Source organism: Nyctibius grandis, chromosome 11 (genome assembly GCF_013368605.1).
Source record: "Nyctibius grandis isolate bNycGra1 chromosome 11, bNycGra1.pri, whole genome shotgun sequence".
In the NCBI taxonomy this organism is placed as follows: Eukaryota; Metazoa; Chordata; class Aves; order Nyctibiiformes; family Nyctibiidae; genus Nyctibius; species Nyctibius grandis.
In genome coordinates, this window is record NC_090668.1 from 24,856,009 (window position 1) to 24,871,723 (window position 15,715).

At 42.0% G+C, this 15,715-nt stretch overlaps 1 protein-coding gene across 2 annotated transcripts in view; it reads right to left on the reverse strand.

Moving 5' to 3' along the window:
- The window catches only part of MEGF11 (multiple EGF like domains 11), a 211,858-nt gene that overhangs the window by 93,362 nt on the left and 102,781 nt on the right, over positions 1-15,715 (reverse strand). For both annotated transcript variants that reach the window (XM_068409942.1, XM_068409943.1), the window contains exons 5-7: positions 11,937-12,183; positions 10,242-10,362; positions 5,421-5,557 (exon numbers count right to left, since the gene is read on the reverse strand). In XM_068409942.1, the coding sequence (XP_068266043.1) occupies positions 5,421-5,557; positions 10,242-10,362; positions 11,937-12,183 (505 nt within the window). The remainder of the gene's footprint in view (positions 1-5,420; positions 5,558-10,241; positions 10,363-11,936; positions 12,184-15,715) is intronic.

Sequence of the window (15,715 nt, forward strand, 5' to 3'; positions counted from 1 at the left end):
TCATTTATTTAAGTAACATACTGTGAACTGATGATATCATTGAGTGATGTGGTATCTTGGGCATGTAAGTTGCTGTTACCTGAAAGTGCATTAATCTCTGTCCAATTATATCCTGCAAAATTTGCATTAGTTAATATTACGTTAGTTAACAAAGTGCATTCTTGTTTCCTGGACCTTGACAATTCCATTCATCAACCATAAAAAACTGATACAGGATAAGATACTTCATAAAAAAACCTCATCTGTTTGCTTTCCCTTTATTACAGAAGGATTGTGCACCTCCTTTGAAAGCATACTCTCCTCTTAGTGATAACAAGGATTGAAAGGAAATGTGGTCTATTAAACACTATTGAGCAAAGTGTTCTCCAGCAACATATAGTTTTACTTTCCCTCTATGCTGTCATTGCACCAGCTTTACACCAACTAGGGGAAAATATACTCCTTGGTCTTTTGTGTGTGTTCTGAGTAACTAAACCTCAAATTTGCTTTTCATCTCTTACTCCAGTGATGTTCAGTGGTATAGATTCTCAAGATAAATCACTTTCATACTCAGTGTAGTATCTTCTCCAAAATTGCCAACATTTTTAATACTTGATACACATAAAAATGTAACCTACAAACACAATACACTGATTGTTTTAAATTGCACCTTCCGTGCACTGCTTAAAACATTTCCCTACTGGATACATTATGAAATCTGCCAAAAAGTCTGTTTCATTGTCCTGCACAACCAGTTTAAGTGCTCATAGTATTTCCTACTTTGAAAAGCTCAACTAAGGTCCTAAGGAAATCAACTAATTCTGTGCTTGACATAATTCAGTGGTTTCAAAATTCTGCAATAAGTCAGTACTACAGTTTACATGATCCACCGTGAAATACAGATAGGCCTTTTCAGTTAATAAAAAAAGAAAAAGAAGCCCAGAAAAGCCCAATTCCCTTATCACATGGATGCCAGATATTGGAAATTGCCTATCAGCATTATTTTAATCCTGAGCATTGATTAAAGTGTATACTGTAAACTCAGTGGATAGAGGCAATTGTTAAATATCTTTCTGCAGGTCATCTCACAGCTGGCAGGTGAGAGTTAATATAATGATCAGTAATAAAAGATTAATGTGTGATGCAAGCCAGGCAAAACTGCAATGAACACAGTCAGTATATAAGAAGAGCATCACTTTTGCAGCCTCAGATTATCACGTTTTACTAAAAATAAATGAACAAGGCAAAAGGCCTAGCCAGTGATTTAATTGCAGCAAGCACCAACACAGTTACTAGTTACACAATCCAAGTTCAGGAGTTCATGTGAGACCCAAAGAGAGAGGAGCTGGTGACGAACAGGACGGGAAAGAGCGCAGAGAATCACCAGCAGTGCTGGCTGCCAGCCCTGCAGCTCTCAGGGTAGCTCAGCTGCAACAGAAATAACCAGCAAAGAGTGGGTAACATCAGGACCGAAACACTTCAAGCAAATGAAATGTAATGAAGAACAGATTAAGATGCCTTGTGTCTCCATTGCTGTACTCAGCTCTACTAGTTAGCAGGAGAGCACTGTACTCAACGAGATGAATACTTAGTCAATAGTGCACTATATAATTCTATATTTATAGAAGATGAAGCATTACCTAGCAGGGAGAAAAGCATCTGGAAATGAAATATTGACGACCTAATCCATTTACATAATTAGCCTTTTTCTACTAACAATTTAACCAACTTATTTATTTGGAGATCAAGCAGCTACCACTAATGAATTTTATACAAAGAATACTAATAATGACTCCTCTGGAACATAAGAATAATCACAGCAGGAATTAGCTTTCTACTTAAACATCTTTCCTTTGCAACATATCAATCTAATGTGTCCATAGCACCATTAACAACCAGATACATTGTTCAATTAAATTACAAAATGAGCTGCTAAGCCCTAGTTATGTTTCTTGTTTAATTTACATTGCTTTCTGCCTATCTGGGGAGATTCGTATTATAATATCCACTGAACTTTAATATGTACTATAATTATTTGGGTTGGGATAGGATAATATGGCTGTCACCTGTAGAATTAATGGAAGCAATTTCACAAAATATTAAACATAAGACAGCCTGCTTAACAGATGAACTTGGTACATACACCTACATTTTTTCCAGAAAAATTTTTTTCATGGAATAATGCTGTAAAGTTTTTCGTGCTTTTCTGTTTGTTTGCTTTTGAAACAGTGATCACACTTAAATAGCACAGACAAATATTAAAAGCCATCCAAAATACACTAACCTGGAGATCGTAATTCTGTTGATAAAAGATACAGGCACAACCACAACAACAAGAGAATAAGTCTGCTCGTATTGTTATAACAAATGTGGTACTTTGTTGAGATTCAGCCTTTAGGTTTAATGGCAATAGAGAAAACAAAGCTAAAACAGTACGTTCACTTTTCCTGTCAGCCACTGCATTCCTAGACACCCCATCCCAGCTCCTAATGGTGCTTCTGCTATTACTCCTCTCCAGTTTGCAAAACATACTTTTACGTGACGTATCCCGTCATTCCAGCAGAGCACAAAGCTGCCTGGAGCTCTGACCAGTGCTCGGCAATCTCCTACGTACCCAGTGCAGTGCCACTGCCTGGCAAACAGGCAGGGAACAAGGTCCAGCCATTACTCTTACATAGACCTTTATGACCATTTCGTCTCCACAAATATTTATCTAACCATATGTTATCTTCTGCACGAGACAAAGAACTGTGGTATAGAGCACTTATTGACAACTAAAGATGATAGTAGAGACAGTGTGTTTACATTTTTATAGTTGTTATTCATAATAACTGTTATTATTCAGAAAATTTTTTCAGTGCCTTGTAAAATTTTAAAGAAAACACTATTTTGTTGTGCAGCAGCATTCTCCTGCTCTACTTGCAATCATACTCTAACACTGCAACAGTTGCATGAGATCCAGACAGTAAAACAGGCTTCAAGCCAAAATGATGCCAACTAATCTGTCCCACTGTCCATGCTCTATGAACACACAACCAAGGGAAGAGATTTAGACTTTTTAAAGACCTTGTGCCTGCTCCTGCCCTCACTGAAATCAACAGGCAACCTACCATTAGCTCAGTGCAGTGAAGAGCAAGGCGAGGGGTGTGTGCTGGCTCAGAACAGGGCATCACAGGCGATGATGTGCTGTCCTGGCCCAAGAGAGGCAGAACTGCCATGGAATGTAACGGGCCTAAGGTTTCACTTCCCTTACTGAAGGCTGATTAAAGGCTCGTAGATAAACGTGTTTCAACCTTCTGAGAACCCATTTCAAAGGTGCTCATTTCTAGGCTGGTACAGTTTTTCCCTGTTGCTAGAAGGGCTTCCTGCACTGCCTGTTTACCTAACTTTCTCCTCTTCTCATTCATCCTTCCACACACCTGCATTTCTGCACTTCTGCCTCTCCCTTTGCTGTCTGTCTTTTACTTCCCTGCTCCAGGGTGGGGCAGGTGAGCCTTTCCTAAGGGCTTTTCTTGGGTGCAGGTCCACAGTGAGACCATCCCTTGGATTCTTTTCCACCTCTTCCAGCTGATCATGCCTTATTTTCTCCCTCCCTGCTTCTGTCTTCCCAAGCCACATCTCTCTCTCGAGTCCAAATCTCTGTCACTTTTCTCCACGTAGAGATCTGAAGAGCCCACACCCCCACTTTGCTCAAGGACAATTCTTGTGATGTCTTGTCAGGCCTGCCCTGTAGTGCCTCCTCTGATTCAGTTTCTCCTCGAGCCACCTTTGTCAGCCTCTCTCTAAGGGGCATCAGCAGCAAACACCTCTGCTTTTGACAGCAGGAAGAACTAGGTCTTCTGCTTTCTACTTGCCATCTCCTTTCCTCGTCCCCAAAGGTCCTTTCTCTACTCTTACTGCTGCAGTGTGTGGGTGTTGCAGGCAGTTCAGCATCTCCATTGCTGTTCTTTCCCTGTGCCACATGCCTGTAGCAGCCCCAGCTCTCCTGCTGCTTGTCCTCCCTCATGGTTGGGGGCTGTATTGGCAGCTGAGCAAAGAAGCTCGCTCAGCTGCAGGCTGAGCTGGGAGCTCCCGACAGCTCTAACGCTGTTGATTCACCTACAGCCAGAAATCAGTCTAGGTCTGCAACAACCAAATGAGGAGACCTAGAGACAGAGGGCCTCTGTCAGCCTTCCCGAGCATGGCCAGGACTGGGGACGGCTTGCGACTGAAGTGTGGTCACCAGTGCAAGCGTCCAGGCAGCACAGTTGCTTCCTTTAGTGAAATGGTCTCCAAAAGAAGAGAAAGAGAAAGCTGTGGTCAGCAACAGCAATTATATGGTACCTTGTGGCTGAAATCACTGTCTCCAGATGGAAGATGGGGGAAGAGAGACACACTGATATCTTCTCCACTAAATTAATTTGAAATAATTAGTATTTCCACCATATTCAACCACATGCAAATCCTGACACAATCTCCAGAGCCCCCTCCAATTACCACTGTTGATAAAAAGGAAACAAGGAACTTCCACATTTAATGGGAAAGAGCATGGTGTTCTGAACCGCAGCACAGTGTCGGAGGTTGGTCTGTTGGTGTGCTGTAAAGACTTGCTGATTGTACAATGAAGCAAGAAATGAGAAATTCCAATGAGCTTTGCTGCACAAAAGTGTAACTGTAGCACATGTCAGTATACTCATACTAGCTTGTTCTAGCTAATAAAAAAAAAAGGAAGATATAGGAGAAAGGGCTTTAGCATAGCACACACTAGTGAGCTGTGCTCACAGTCTCTGGAAATCCTGGTGACACAGTCCAACCCCTAGTGAAACCTGCCTATGAAGCTTGTTCCACTGCAGCTTCCCCACCATTGTCAGCCTCGCCGGCAGGATTAGCTGGAGGGCTAAGCCAACGTGTGTTACAATCCCACCTCGACTTTGCTGCGTAGTCATTTTGCTAAATCCATGACACCTTCGTAAAACAATGTTATCATCTTCTCTGATCGATTTACGGGTGAGGGCTCTCGTTTATAGATTTTGAGGATTTATCACCTTTTGTTGGTGTCTGAGATGGATCAGTGCTGCAGCAGCACAGAGGGGCTGAGGGAAACATTAAACTGCTGCATTGCTTACTCTTGAGGATATTAATTTGTATAAATATAGTTCATTTACATATCTTGTAAACATGTAATGCTCTCTATTAAATTTATCACCGTAAATATCTAAATTAAATTTAATCCATTAAATTTTAAAAGTTATATTAAAAAAAACCCTTTAAATCCAGAGCATTGCCAATAAAAAGTAATAGCATTGCCACATTTATAATGCTCGAAGTACTTCAGAAGGATGAACCTAATTGGAGCAACAGAAACATAACACCATTTTTCAGAGAGCAAGATTCTCCTAGAAGGAATATAAATATTGCCAACCCATGGTTAAAATGAAAAGCTTTGGTGTTTTGATTTTTACCTGTCTCCTATATAGCCAGCTGTACAGATGCATTTTCCTGTCACGGGATCACAGTGTCCTCCGTTGTGGCATGGACAGTCCTGGCTGCAGTTAATTCCAAATGTTCCAGGAGGACATGGCTGTGCACACACCAGTCCCTGGTAAGGTTACACAAAGAGCAATATTTCAGTCAACATTCATAATGCAATAAATTTCTATATGCAGCTTGGATATTTATTGTCCTTCTTGCTAAAACTAGGCCTAAGTGTAGCAGCAATATTTTTTCTGTTTAAGATGGGCTAAAGACAGTCTCAAAATTCTGCTACCAGAGTAAATCCCTGTCTATCCTACCTCCAGGAGGGATTTTTCTCACCACTGTGCAGGCACTGGCAATTCTCTTCTTTGGATCTCCCCCTTAAACTGCAGTTGGGGTGGTAGGATATTCACAGCCCATTGAATAGACACAGGAAGGCTTGGGAGTGGTTAAAGGCAACCAGAGAAGGTTACAAAGCTGCATATGTGCTGGTGGGGTTTTTTTTGTGAACTAGAGTCAGAAAAGTTGTTGGACCTACTCTGGGTAAGTGTCACAAAGTGAACATTTGGGAAGAGGGGGATTGTTGGAAAGGCTGTGCTGGGAGGATGAAGTTCTGCTTGTTGTGATAGTCTATGATGATCTCCTCTATGATGATCTCCTCTGCTCAGGCAGCTCCACTTCATCCCTAGAAGACCAAACCCAACTGCTGGAGAAGTCCTCTACTACTCTTCACATCCTACTTCGTTCCCTCCACCCTTATCCAGCCCCCACACTCATCTCTTCAGGTAGTACAGAATGGCATCTACCAGTGCTTTGCCTAAGCCATGGAGGAGGCAGGATGGGAACAAAAGACTGGGACAGTTGCAGAAAGCCACCACTGATGACATAAAAGCAACCTAACTCTTCATACCAGCAGTGCAGCAGCCTTTTGGCCAGAAAAAAGTGCTTTTGCAATAGAAAATCTGCCTAATCCCTGAACACTGGCTGGAAGCATCATCCAACATCCTCCTAGCTCCTTATCCCCAACCTTGGAGATGTATCTCAGTCCCTGGCCTGCCTCAAATCCACATCTTGTTGGCTATCTCCTTCCCCTATTTTATGCTCCCAGCCATCTGCTTTATTTCAAATCCTCGTTGCAGACTCCCCTTTAGTTCTCTCCTTCATTTGGACCCAAATCCCCATGTCTGAGTCGTTTCCTCCTTCCCCTCCCTGCTTAACCATCCCTGAAAATGAAGAAATGACAGACTGTCGTTCTTGGTTGTGCACCCTGGCACTGCTCATCAGGATTGCTGGGCAATCCTTGTTCCAGCTGTTCAGCCCAGGGCAGAGAATGCTTACCAGGGGTTGTGTCTTTGGAGAATTTCTCTGCCAAACTCAGGTGGTTTTCCCCCAAGTATCACATAATGTCCCCTGCCAAGCATCAAGGCCTTACAAGGATTTCCCTAGACTTTCTTAGAAGTTGTATGAATGTTTTTTTATGTGAGCAAACATAAAATCTGAGGCTGGCATCCAGCTGAGTAACTTCAGCCAAAACCAGTCTGGCAGGGCTGTGATCTGAAGATGGGGTCCTGTAATGGAATATGTTTGGCAACGGTAGCAAGTGGTGCTGCTGCCAGTGCCATGCACAGCGCACCGTGCTTGACAGAAATGGTGGTTTTCTGTCCCTATTATCATTTCATTTTAATCCCTCAGAAGTCTTATTTCCCTGAGCAAGCCCCAGGGGCTCGGAGTTTTGAACAAGGCATATATTAGACAAAACTTACACAAAACATAAAAAAAAAGAAGATAATGGCTGTTTTCCCTCCTTGGGGTTCTTGTTCAACAGTTTGGGAAGTTTAGCAATATAAACAACCCCAAAGTGGAGAGGCTGCTCTTCAGTGTAATCATAAACCAGATAGATACTTCAAACCTTTCCTCACCAGTGATAGGTGGCTCCTTGGCTGTACAATAAACAGGTTGGCCTCAGTTCAAGAACATTCAGATTACAGTGTTAAAAACCTGGTGTCTCTGGACTTGAGTAATGCACAACACTATATATCAGAAATGTAAGTATCCATTTATCTTGATAATAAATACTTTCTCTCCTCACGTCTCAAAAGGAACAGGATTTCTATCAACAAATGATGAGAAAGCAATACTCTGTGATGCATCCCCCCCCGGAGCCCAGAGAATCTTTAGGCACACTTTTTTGCATTAATATGTACTAAGGGACTCCAAACCATCCCTCTCTGGAGGATCAAATGTCAGACCAATGTTTTCTGCTGCTTACACATCTAATCAGAAAAGTTCACCCCATCAGCACCTTTTTTAAGGCCCTGATCTCATCAGCTTCTGCTTTTGACAATATTTGCTATATTATTACCATTTTGTAGTATAGAAAAATTTTTTTCTGCTCCATTTTCTCCCACATCCCCATGTTTAAAATCCACAACAGAAAGAAAAATAGACAAAAATACAAATGGTAGTTGCTTCATAAAGCCCAGAGGCAACGAGAAAGACGTAATTAGCAGAATGTGTTGCATTAACATGGCATCATGATGCAGAGCCTTGAGATTGGGATCTGGGACCAAACAGGGTGTGTTGCCAGTGACAAATGTTCTGTCATGTAAGGAAAGATTGCTGCTTTCCTGAGCACGGAGAGCTAGTCCTTCAAGTGTTTCTGAGAAGCATTGTAAATGCTAAATTTAACTTCTCTCCCCACTTGCTGAGACTTCTTGGAGAATTTAATACTGCAAATGAGAAAGATGTATAGAATTAAACCTGTAAATTGTTAATGAGGCCCTAAAGCAACCACCCACTAACTCCCACAAAGACACAGAAGTCGAAAAAGCCCAACATCGTAATATGCTGGAAGCCACATTTTGTTGACTAGCTCAACAATATATGCTGTTAGCCATCATCCTCTTGCTGAAAAACCCATGGGACAGTGAAATCTCACAGGACACAGTTCATATAACTTGTTGTGCTTCCAGGAGAGTCTGCTTGGGGTGGGAGGATGCAGGAGGAAAGAAATATTACAAGTAAGAAAAGAACCAGGCTTTGAAGATGGCAGATCCAAGGAAGAACCTAACCCTAGAATTTCCCCCTGTTCAACTTATTGCCTCCCCTTGTATATACCACATGAAACCAAGCCCCTAAGGGAGCCGAGCTGCTGGTAATAAGCTACCCTACGAAAGGATAAAAGTCTCAGCTCATCCAGCAGCAATAAAATCCAAGTGGATTTGTGCTTGTATAAATCCAGGGAGAATTCTCTCCTTCCAACATGATGGTATATTCAATACATACGTGCGGTCTGAAGCCTCAAAATCAGCAAGTAAAATTCCTGATGTCAAAGAAAGACTGTCCATGGTGTGAAATAAAATGAATGCTGTCTAGCAATCCCATCTCGCTTGCTCGTTTACAGCCCACTCATGCCTCACTTTCCAAACCATTCCAACCACCAATAGTTAAAAATATAGCATGAAAAAAATATATTTTCTCTCTCTGTGTACTGAATTACAAGCTTTTCATTAAAACCCTGGAGACACTCTTTATACTTAAAATCTCAACTTCTACAAGCTGAGTGCTTTTACTTATAATTTCAGTTTCTTTCCCTGGAATACTTGATCTCTCTCTTCAATTTTCAGTTATGCTTGTTTCAAACACCAATTGTTAACTCTAGGGATTCTCTGGGGACAGAGCAGCCAACAACACAGTTTTCAGGGAAGTCTCACTGGGCCACTAAAAATGCAGAGAAGAAACTCCAAGCTGTAAGGAACAGGGCAGAAGTGGGCCAGAATACACGACCACAGATGCTGTGCAGCCCCAGTGCTGTGGTTCTTCTTTAGGGTCTATGCTGCATCCTAAAAGACCTCTAAAAACTTTCTGCTCTATTCTGATATTCTTATATCTCTTTAGTGATTTTTTAACTTTGCAAAAAAAGAAAAAACTAATAAAATACAGGTAAGGAAGAGTACAGCAAAACAACTCAGATCCTCAGAAATATGGGTGTGCAGAAGATAAGGGGAGGCGAAAAAAAGACCCTAAAAGTAACTTTTTTATGTTAATCACATTATCAATCACTTCTCAGGGGTAGTGCCAGAATGGACTGATAGGCCCTCAAAAGTATTTGAATTGCTTCCTTTATGCTTTAGCTCCAGCACTCTTTAGGAAAGAACCTTTTCTTTGTCTCCACCAAATGCCAGTTGAGGGTAAGGTGCCATATTCTTATTAAGTTTCCAAAAAGTTTTGCCTCTTTTGTCATTTGAAATGGAATAACATCATCACCACCTTTGCCATGGCTGGCCAAGTTAGAGAGAGACTAACTCTCCAGTTAGAGAGAGTCTAACTCTCCAGTTAGAGAGATTTTCTGTACCCCACTTCCACCAAAAATGTGCAGCAACGTTCTTCTCCCATGTTGCTGCCTGACAGCCACCCGCATCTGTTGGTGCTCTCTAACCAAAAGCAGCTGTGTGGTCAAATGGAGGCAGCATTTGCTGTACTAATCTGAAGGAACATAAACATCTCACTCAGCCCTTAGATGTTTCAACAGGTATAAGGTCCACATCAGAAGCCATAGTTGTATGATGATCTTCAGGGTCTTCCACGTGTTAAAATAAAAAGTAGCTACCAGTCATAGACTGGTGGCCTGTCTAAATGCTGTGCACAGGTAACAAAGGTGGTCTCAGTTTCAGAGTTGTTGGAGCCTCGTGACAAGAAACAGCAGATAGGCATCACGAGCACACATGGTAGGGGTCTGCTGAGACAGTGAACAATAAACCTCCTATTCCAACCTCTAAATGAAGGATGAGTATGAACAAACTACCCACCATCCATCCAGGAGGACAGGAGCACTCTCCAGTGATGTGGTGGCAGACTCCGCCGTTCTGGCAAGGGCAGCGCAATTCACACTGGGCTCCGTGACTGCCTGGGGGACAGCGTTCTTCACAACTTTGTGGAGAGAAAAGAAACAAAAACCAAAGAGATCATTTAAAAGAACTCACAGGAAACAGTAAATGAGGAAAATCCACAACACAGGTCATCATGGGAGTCCTTATGCAATTTATGGAACCTCCAGTGAGCCTCAGCTGGCATTACCAATTAGCCAAGATCTCTTTTATTTCTCCTGGGGTTATTTATGTGCCATGGATCCAGTCCTGTGAGGCTGATGCATGTGTGTAATCTTTATGCATGTACCAAATTCCACCCATCTCAACAGGACAACTCATAGCCATTAAAATAGCCCATGAAAGCACAAGTTGCAGGATGAAGCCCTCAATGTGAATTATGTGACATGGCAATAAAAGAAGCTGCAAATAGAATAGAAGTATGGGATTAAAATGCTTGAAATTTCTCCAGTCATTACTAAATGTTAAAATTTGCAGTGCATAAAGGACTGGCAAGAACTCAGCATCATTTAAAAGCTATTTAAGTCATTGGGTCTCTCTCAGTACTCATGGGGGGCCAGAGTGAGGCTAGTCCCTGCAAAAAACAGCGTCTCCTACATTTGCACATTGGTGCTTTTCAGCATCGCTTCTTTCTCTAATCCCAGGTTCTGAAACTACAGTAGGTTCTTCCCCTAACAGACACCCCTCTGATGAGGAGGTTCATACAACACATTGGTGGATGGCCCTGCTGAGAACTGCCATACTAGTATCAATGGGACCACTCCTAATAGTAAGCAGAGTCTTTAGCAGTGAGTGCTTCCAGGGCTGAGGTCACAAGTCTATGAGGAAATCAGGTACCAAATAAAATATTCAAAAGACATATCTCTTATTTATGAGGGTTAATATTGTCTTTATTTTTTTACCTTCCCCTTCATGCAGGTCAACAAATAATACTAGGCTGCAAAAGTATTAAGTCACCTGTAATAGATCTCCAACGGAATTCAGTGACTAAATTCTCTTTTCCCCTTAAATTATTTTGAAAAACTTAATTACTTCTGAAACTACTGAAAGATCTCTAATGAGAACTGATGTTACACTGTGGGCAATTTTAAACAAGGAATTATTGCTTGCTGTCCTAAAATTAATATGCAGATTTTGTGAATCCTACTGGTAAACTTTCAGTGTGGTGGATGGGGATTTAGCTACATGATTCTCGTTAAAGTTAATAGGAGTCACACCGCTAAATCCCTGCTCACTATGCTTAAAATTTACCCCCTAGATAGTAAGCTGATATAGTTAACAGTAATGCTTCCTCAGTTAGATTGAAAGTCAAATAAATTGGGGATGGTAAGTCCCATTTGATACTGCTCTGAACTCTAATGAGCAGAATGTCCAATTGCTTATAAAAACTCAACTGTAATTTGGATTGTATTCACATACTGAAATTAGGAACAGGTACAGTTGTTGTACAAGCTGGAAAAGATAATGGATTTTTCAGTTCATTTTACATGACTCCTACAAAGGAAAATGTGTAATATATAGATTGTGTAAATTTTGCCAATCACTCATTGCATTAAAAGCGGTCAAAGCAAGGCTGTTAAATGATGCGGAGTAAAATACACTTATCATTGCACTTACAATACCCCCGTGTACCCGGGAGCACAGTGACATTCTCCCGTTTTATGGTCGCAGGTAGCTCCGTTGTGACACTGGCATTTAAACTGGCAGGCCTTGCCGTAGCTCCCTGGGTCACAGAGCTCTTCGCAGCGCCATCCTCGGTACCCGTCCGCGCAGACACAGGCGCCCGTGATGGGGTTGCAGAGAGCGTCGTTCTGACACTGGCAGCGGTTGCTGCAGTGGGGTCCCCAGTGCTCGCTGTCGCAACCTGGAGAACACACGGGCGTTTACCACGATGATTAGGGAAGAACATCTCAAGCATCTCTCCCCAGCCTCTTCTGCTTTGCTTGGCCAGCAGGCAGAGACACTGTCAACACCAGGAGCTTTCTAAAGGGCCCTCAGACTTTCTGAAACTACCCTCCCCTGCCCCAGCAACGTACTTCAGCATGCAAGGAGACAACAGCACTAGTTATATACCTAAATTTGAGGACTTGTTTAACACTTTATTGGATCAGGACCTAAATCTTTTAATATCCTGTTTCTTAGTGCTTTTAGGTAGCTGGAAGGAATGAATTTATAGTGGAATTAGATGCAGAGGATCACATCCTGACTGCAGTGTAGTTAATGGCAGGTAGCATTGCCAAGCAAATCCTGCAGGTTTAATAATGTCATCAAAAATTGTTTCTTAGCACTGTTCCCATAAGATAATAAATATGATCATCTAAAGAAGGCTTTCTCCTTCGATGTTGGGTTGTGGGTTTTGTTTTTTTTGTTTGTTTTTTTTTTTTCTGGAGTAAAGAGATGGTAGGGAAGTAAATAACACTGAAGATGGGATTCCATGAGGCTGACCAAGCTTAGGGATGAAGGTATGGAGTGTGCATGTCAGGTAATTTCTGTGCTAGTAACAGTATGTACTGGCATTAGAGAAGGGCCCCAAACCCTAGGGCCATTGACACGGAAGGGAGGTTCCCTACAGAATGCACAGTGAGAACCCTTCACATGACAGTCCTGCCTGATCCCTTCTCCTTGTTTGTGGACCATATGCAGGATGAGGGAGGGAAGTCAGCATTACAGCAACACCTTGATCCTGATTTACTATAGAAACAGCAATCAGCCCCTGCAAAACACCCGTTTAATATGTACGCACGCTAAACCGACAGTTCAAAGCAAACACGCAGATGTTAAGGTTTCCTCAGGAAATGGTCAGCAGAAAACCAAGGATTTCTTCAGTAGTCCTACCCTCTGCTTAGCAGCCTTTCAATATTGCTATGTCAAGGGTGAAGAAAAGCACCATTCTATTCAGAATAGAGCTGCTGACAAAATCCCTGGTAAAGACGCAGTTACAGATCATTTTCCAGGTACAGTTGGTTGGGCTCAGAGAGCTGGTTTCAATTACACCAATTGAAGTGTAGAAGAGTTCTTCTGCCAGTGTAAAAATCCACTGCCATGCAGGGATCAAGTGTGTCAGCCCAGCAGCAGAGCTGTCTTCACAAACTCTTCTATTTGCGAACACGTAAACTAATCCGCAGGCGACGCTCGCTGCTTCTCAGGCCTGGATCTCCGTTTCCAGACTTAGCAAGGTAAATGTAAAGCCCACTTAAGCCTGAAGCTCTTGTCCTAGAAATTTCACAGCCCTCTCCTACGGTACATGGCTACAAACCAACACTGGATGACTAGATCTAGCAGTTGATTTTGGCAATGTTTTTGTCCTTCTCATTGGTCAGTCTGAGGATACTCAGCAGAAAGAGACTTGACTCAACTAGCATTGCTGACTACCAATTTACAAACTTGTGTTTCTTGAGCAACAGTGTTAAAGGCCAAAATAAACCCATGAGAAGATAATTCCAGGGTCTCCGGAAGGATCTGCAGGGTCTTACAGGATGCCCATGCGGAGAGATGGTTTCATGTCCTGCAGCAGGCAGAGTGTGCACACACCCCTGTGCGTAGTCCTGCCTGGGCCTCACACAAGGTATTTTATTGCTTTGCCTCATTTTTCCCACAGCTGTAAAGAGGGATGATAGTTCCTCACTAACACCACTGGGAGCCGAGCAAACAAAATCTTACTCTTTATAACTCTTAAATTATTACTGAGAATCTGTGGAAAGAGATGATCTGTCTCTATTTCACACAGACGCGCGCTAAGCCTCTGTAAGCCTTCTGGGGCAGGGAGCAAATCTGCTGGAGCTGATGGAGTTTCCCAGCAATTTCCATTCCAGAAACACTGATTTGTTTTCTGCAGAACTTGAACATCAAGGGATGCAGTCCCACACCTCCACAAAGGGTACACATCTGAACCACACAAGCATAGCCGATAGCCCTTTGCTTGGGGAAGTGGGATGCAGGAATCAAACATAACCCTGCCTGCCTCAGGGACTTCATTCCCACCTCACACTGAAGTCCTGACTGCCAGATTGTGGGTTGCTCTGGGCTGATATAATTCCAGCTGCAATTAATTTGCTTAAGATGAATAAACAACACTCATTAGAAAATGTGACTTATGTCCTTGGTCTTCCATGTCTCAAGTGAGTGCTCCAACCATCAGGTTTGTCTGCTCAGTTTGTGTTTTTCACTTTGAAAGAAAGTGAAGGAGAAAGCAAATCTTTTATAGGAAAGGAAAACCATTTCCTATCATCAGCTCAAGCATCTTGTTTCACATTTACAGTGTCTTCCCCAAACACAATTCCTCTTATGTAAGTCAATCTTACTTGAACAATAATTTACTATTTATATTTGGTCACATGCTTGCTTTCTCCCTGTACCAAATTTCACTCCACAATCTAGCCAAAGGGAAGAGCAAAATGCTGAAGTAAAGAGCACAAATTCCTCTAATAGGTTGTAAAATCATAAAAACCCAAATCTGGATAATAAAAGAAGCCTGCAGTGACCACAAAACTAGCTGGCAGTTAGACAGATTTTCCAAAGGCTTCTAAGTACAAGGCATCAGTGAGCACACATTGCAACGTTCAGTATGTTTAGCCCAAAGTAGCTAGCCGAAATGTTTTAATTATCTATGAAATAAAACAGCTTGGCATACCAGATAGCTACTAAGAATGTGAATTTCATGGGGATTTATTGGGGAGAGGACATAAAAATGCAGATTAAAGTACATCTGAATGCTCATGGAAGACACAGAAAAAAATCGAATTACAAAAAGATGGGGCTTGTACCGTGTCTCGTTTCCAATGCCTGATACAGCCTTTGCACTTGTTAGGCTTCCTTTTATGTTTCTGAAACTACCAGCAGGTTTTGACTACAGTTCTCCAGATGGTTTGAAACCAGAGTCATAGTATGTGTGTATAACCAAGGTGAACATAGTGTGTGTGTAAAACCAAGGTGAACATCCCGTTGCCTCTCTAGTGACTGGATCATACACACACAATGACAGGTTGACCTCTTCTGGATTTAAGTCTTTACCTCAAATGGTAAAGATTTTCTGCTTCTAGCTCTCATTTCAAGCCCTATATATGCCACAATGAGCAGAGCCATTTAATGCAATATCAGTTCATCCACTGCTGATTAATTGCAAAGGGAATTGAGTGAAATTCATTGGCAATGTGTTAGTGTAAAATTTGTGGTAATGAAATATCATCCTCACCTGATTTTACACTGCAGTAATCTCACTTGAAAATAAGATCCTTGTTGCTCAAAGTTTATCAGTCCCTGTTGGTTTTCTTTTCCCCTTTCCTTTAAGTTCCATATTTCAGTGACAGACTGTGGAGTCACAAGTAAAGTCTTTACCTTTGTGATTTCATTGGGACATTATGTGATGTTTATATTGTGGTAACTTGTAGATCTGCAGT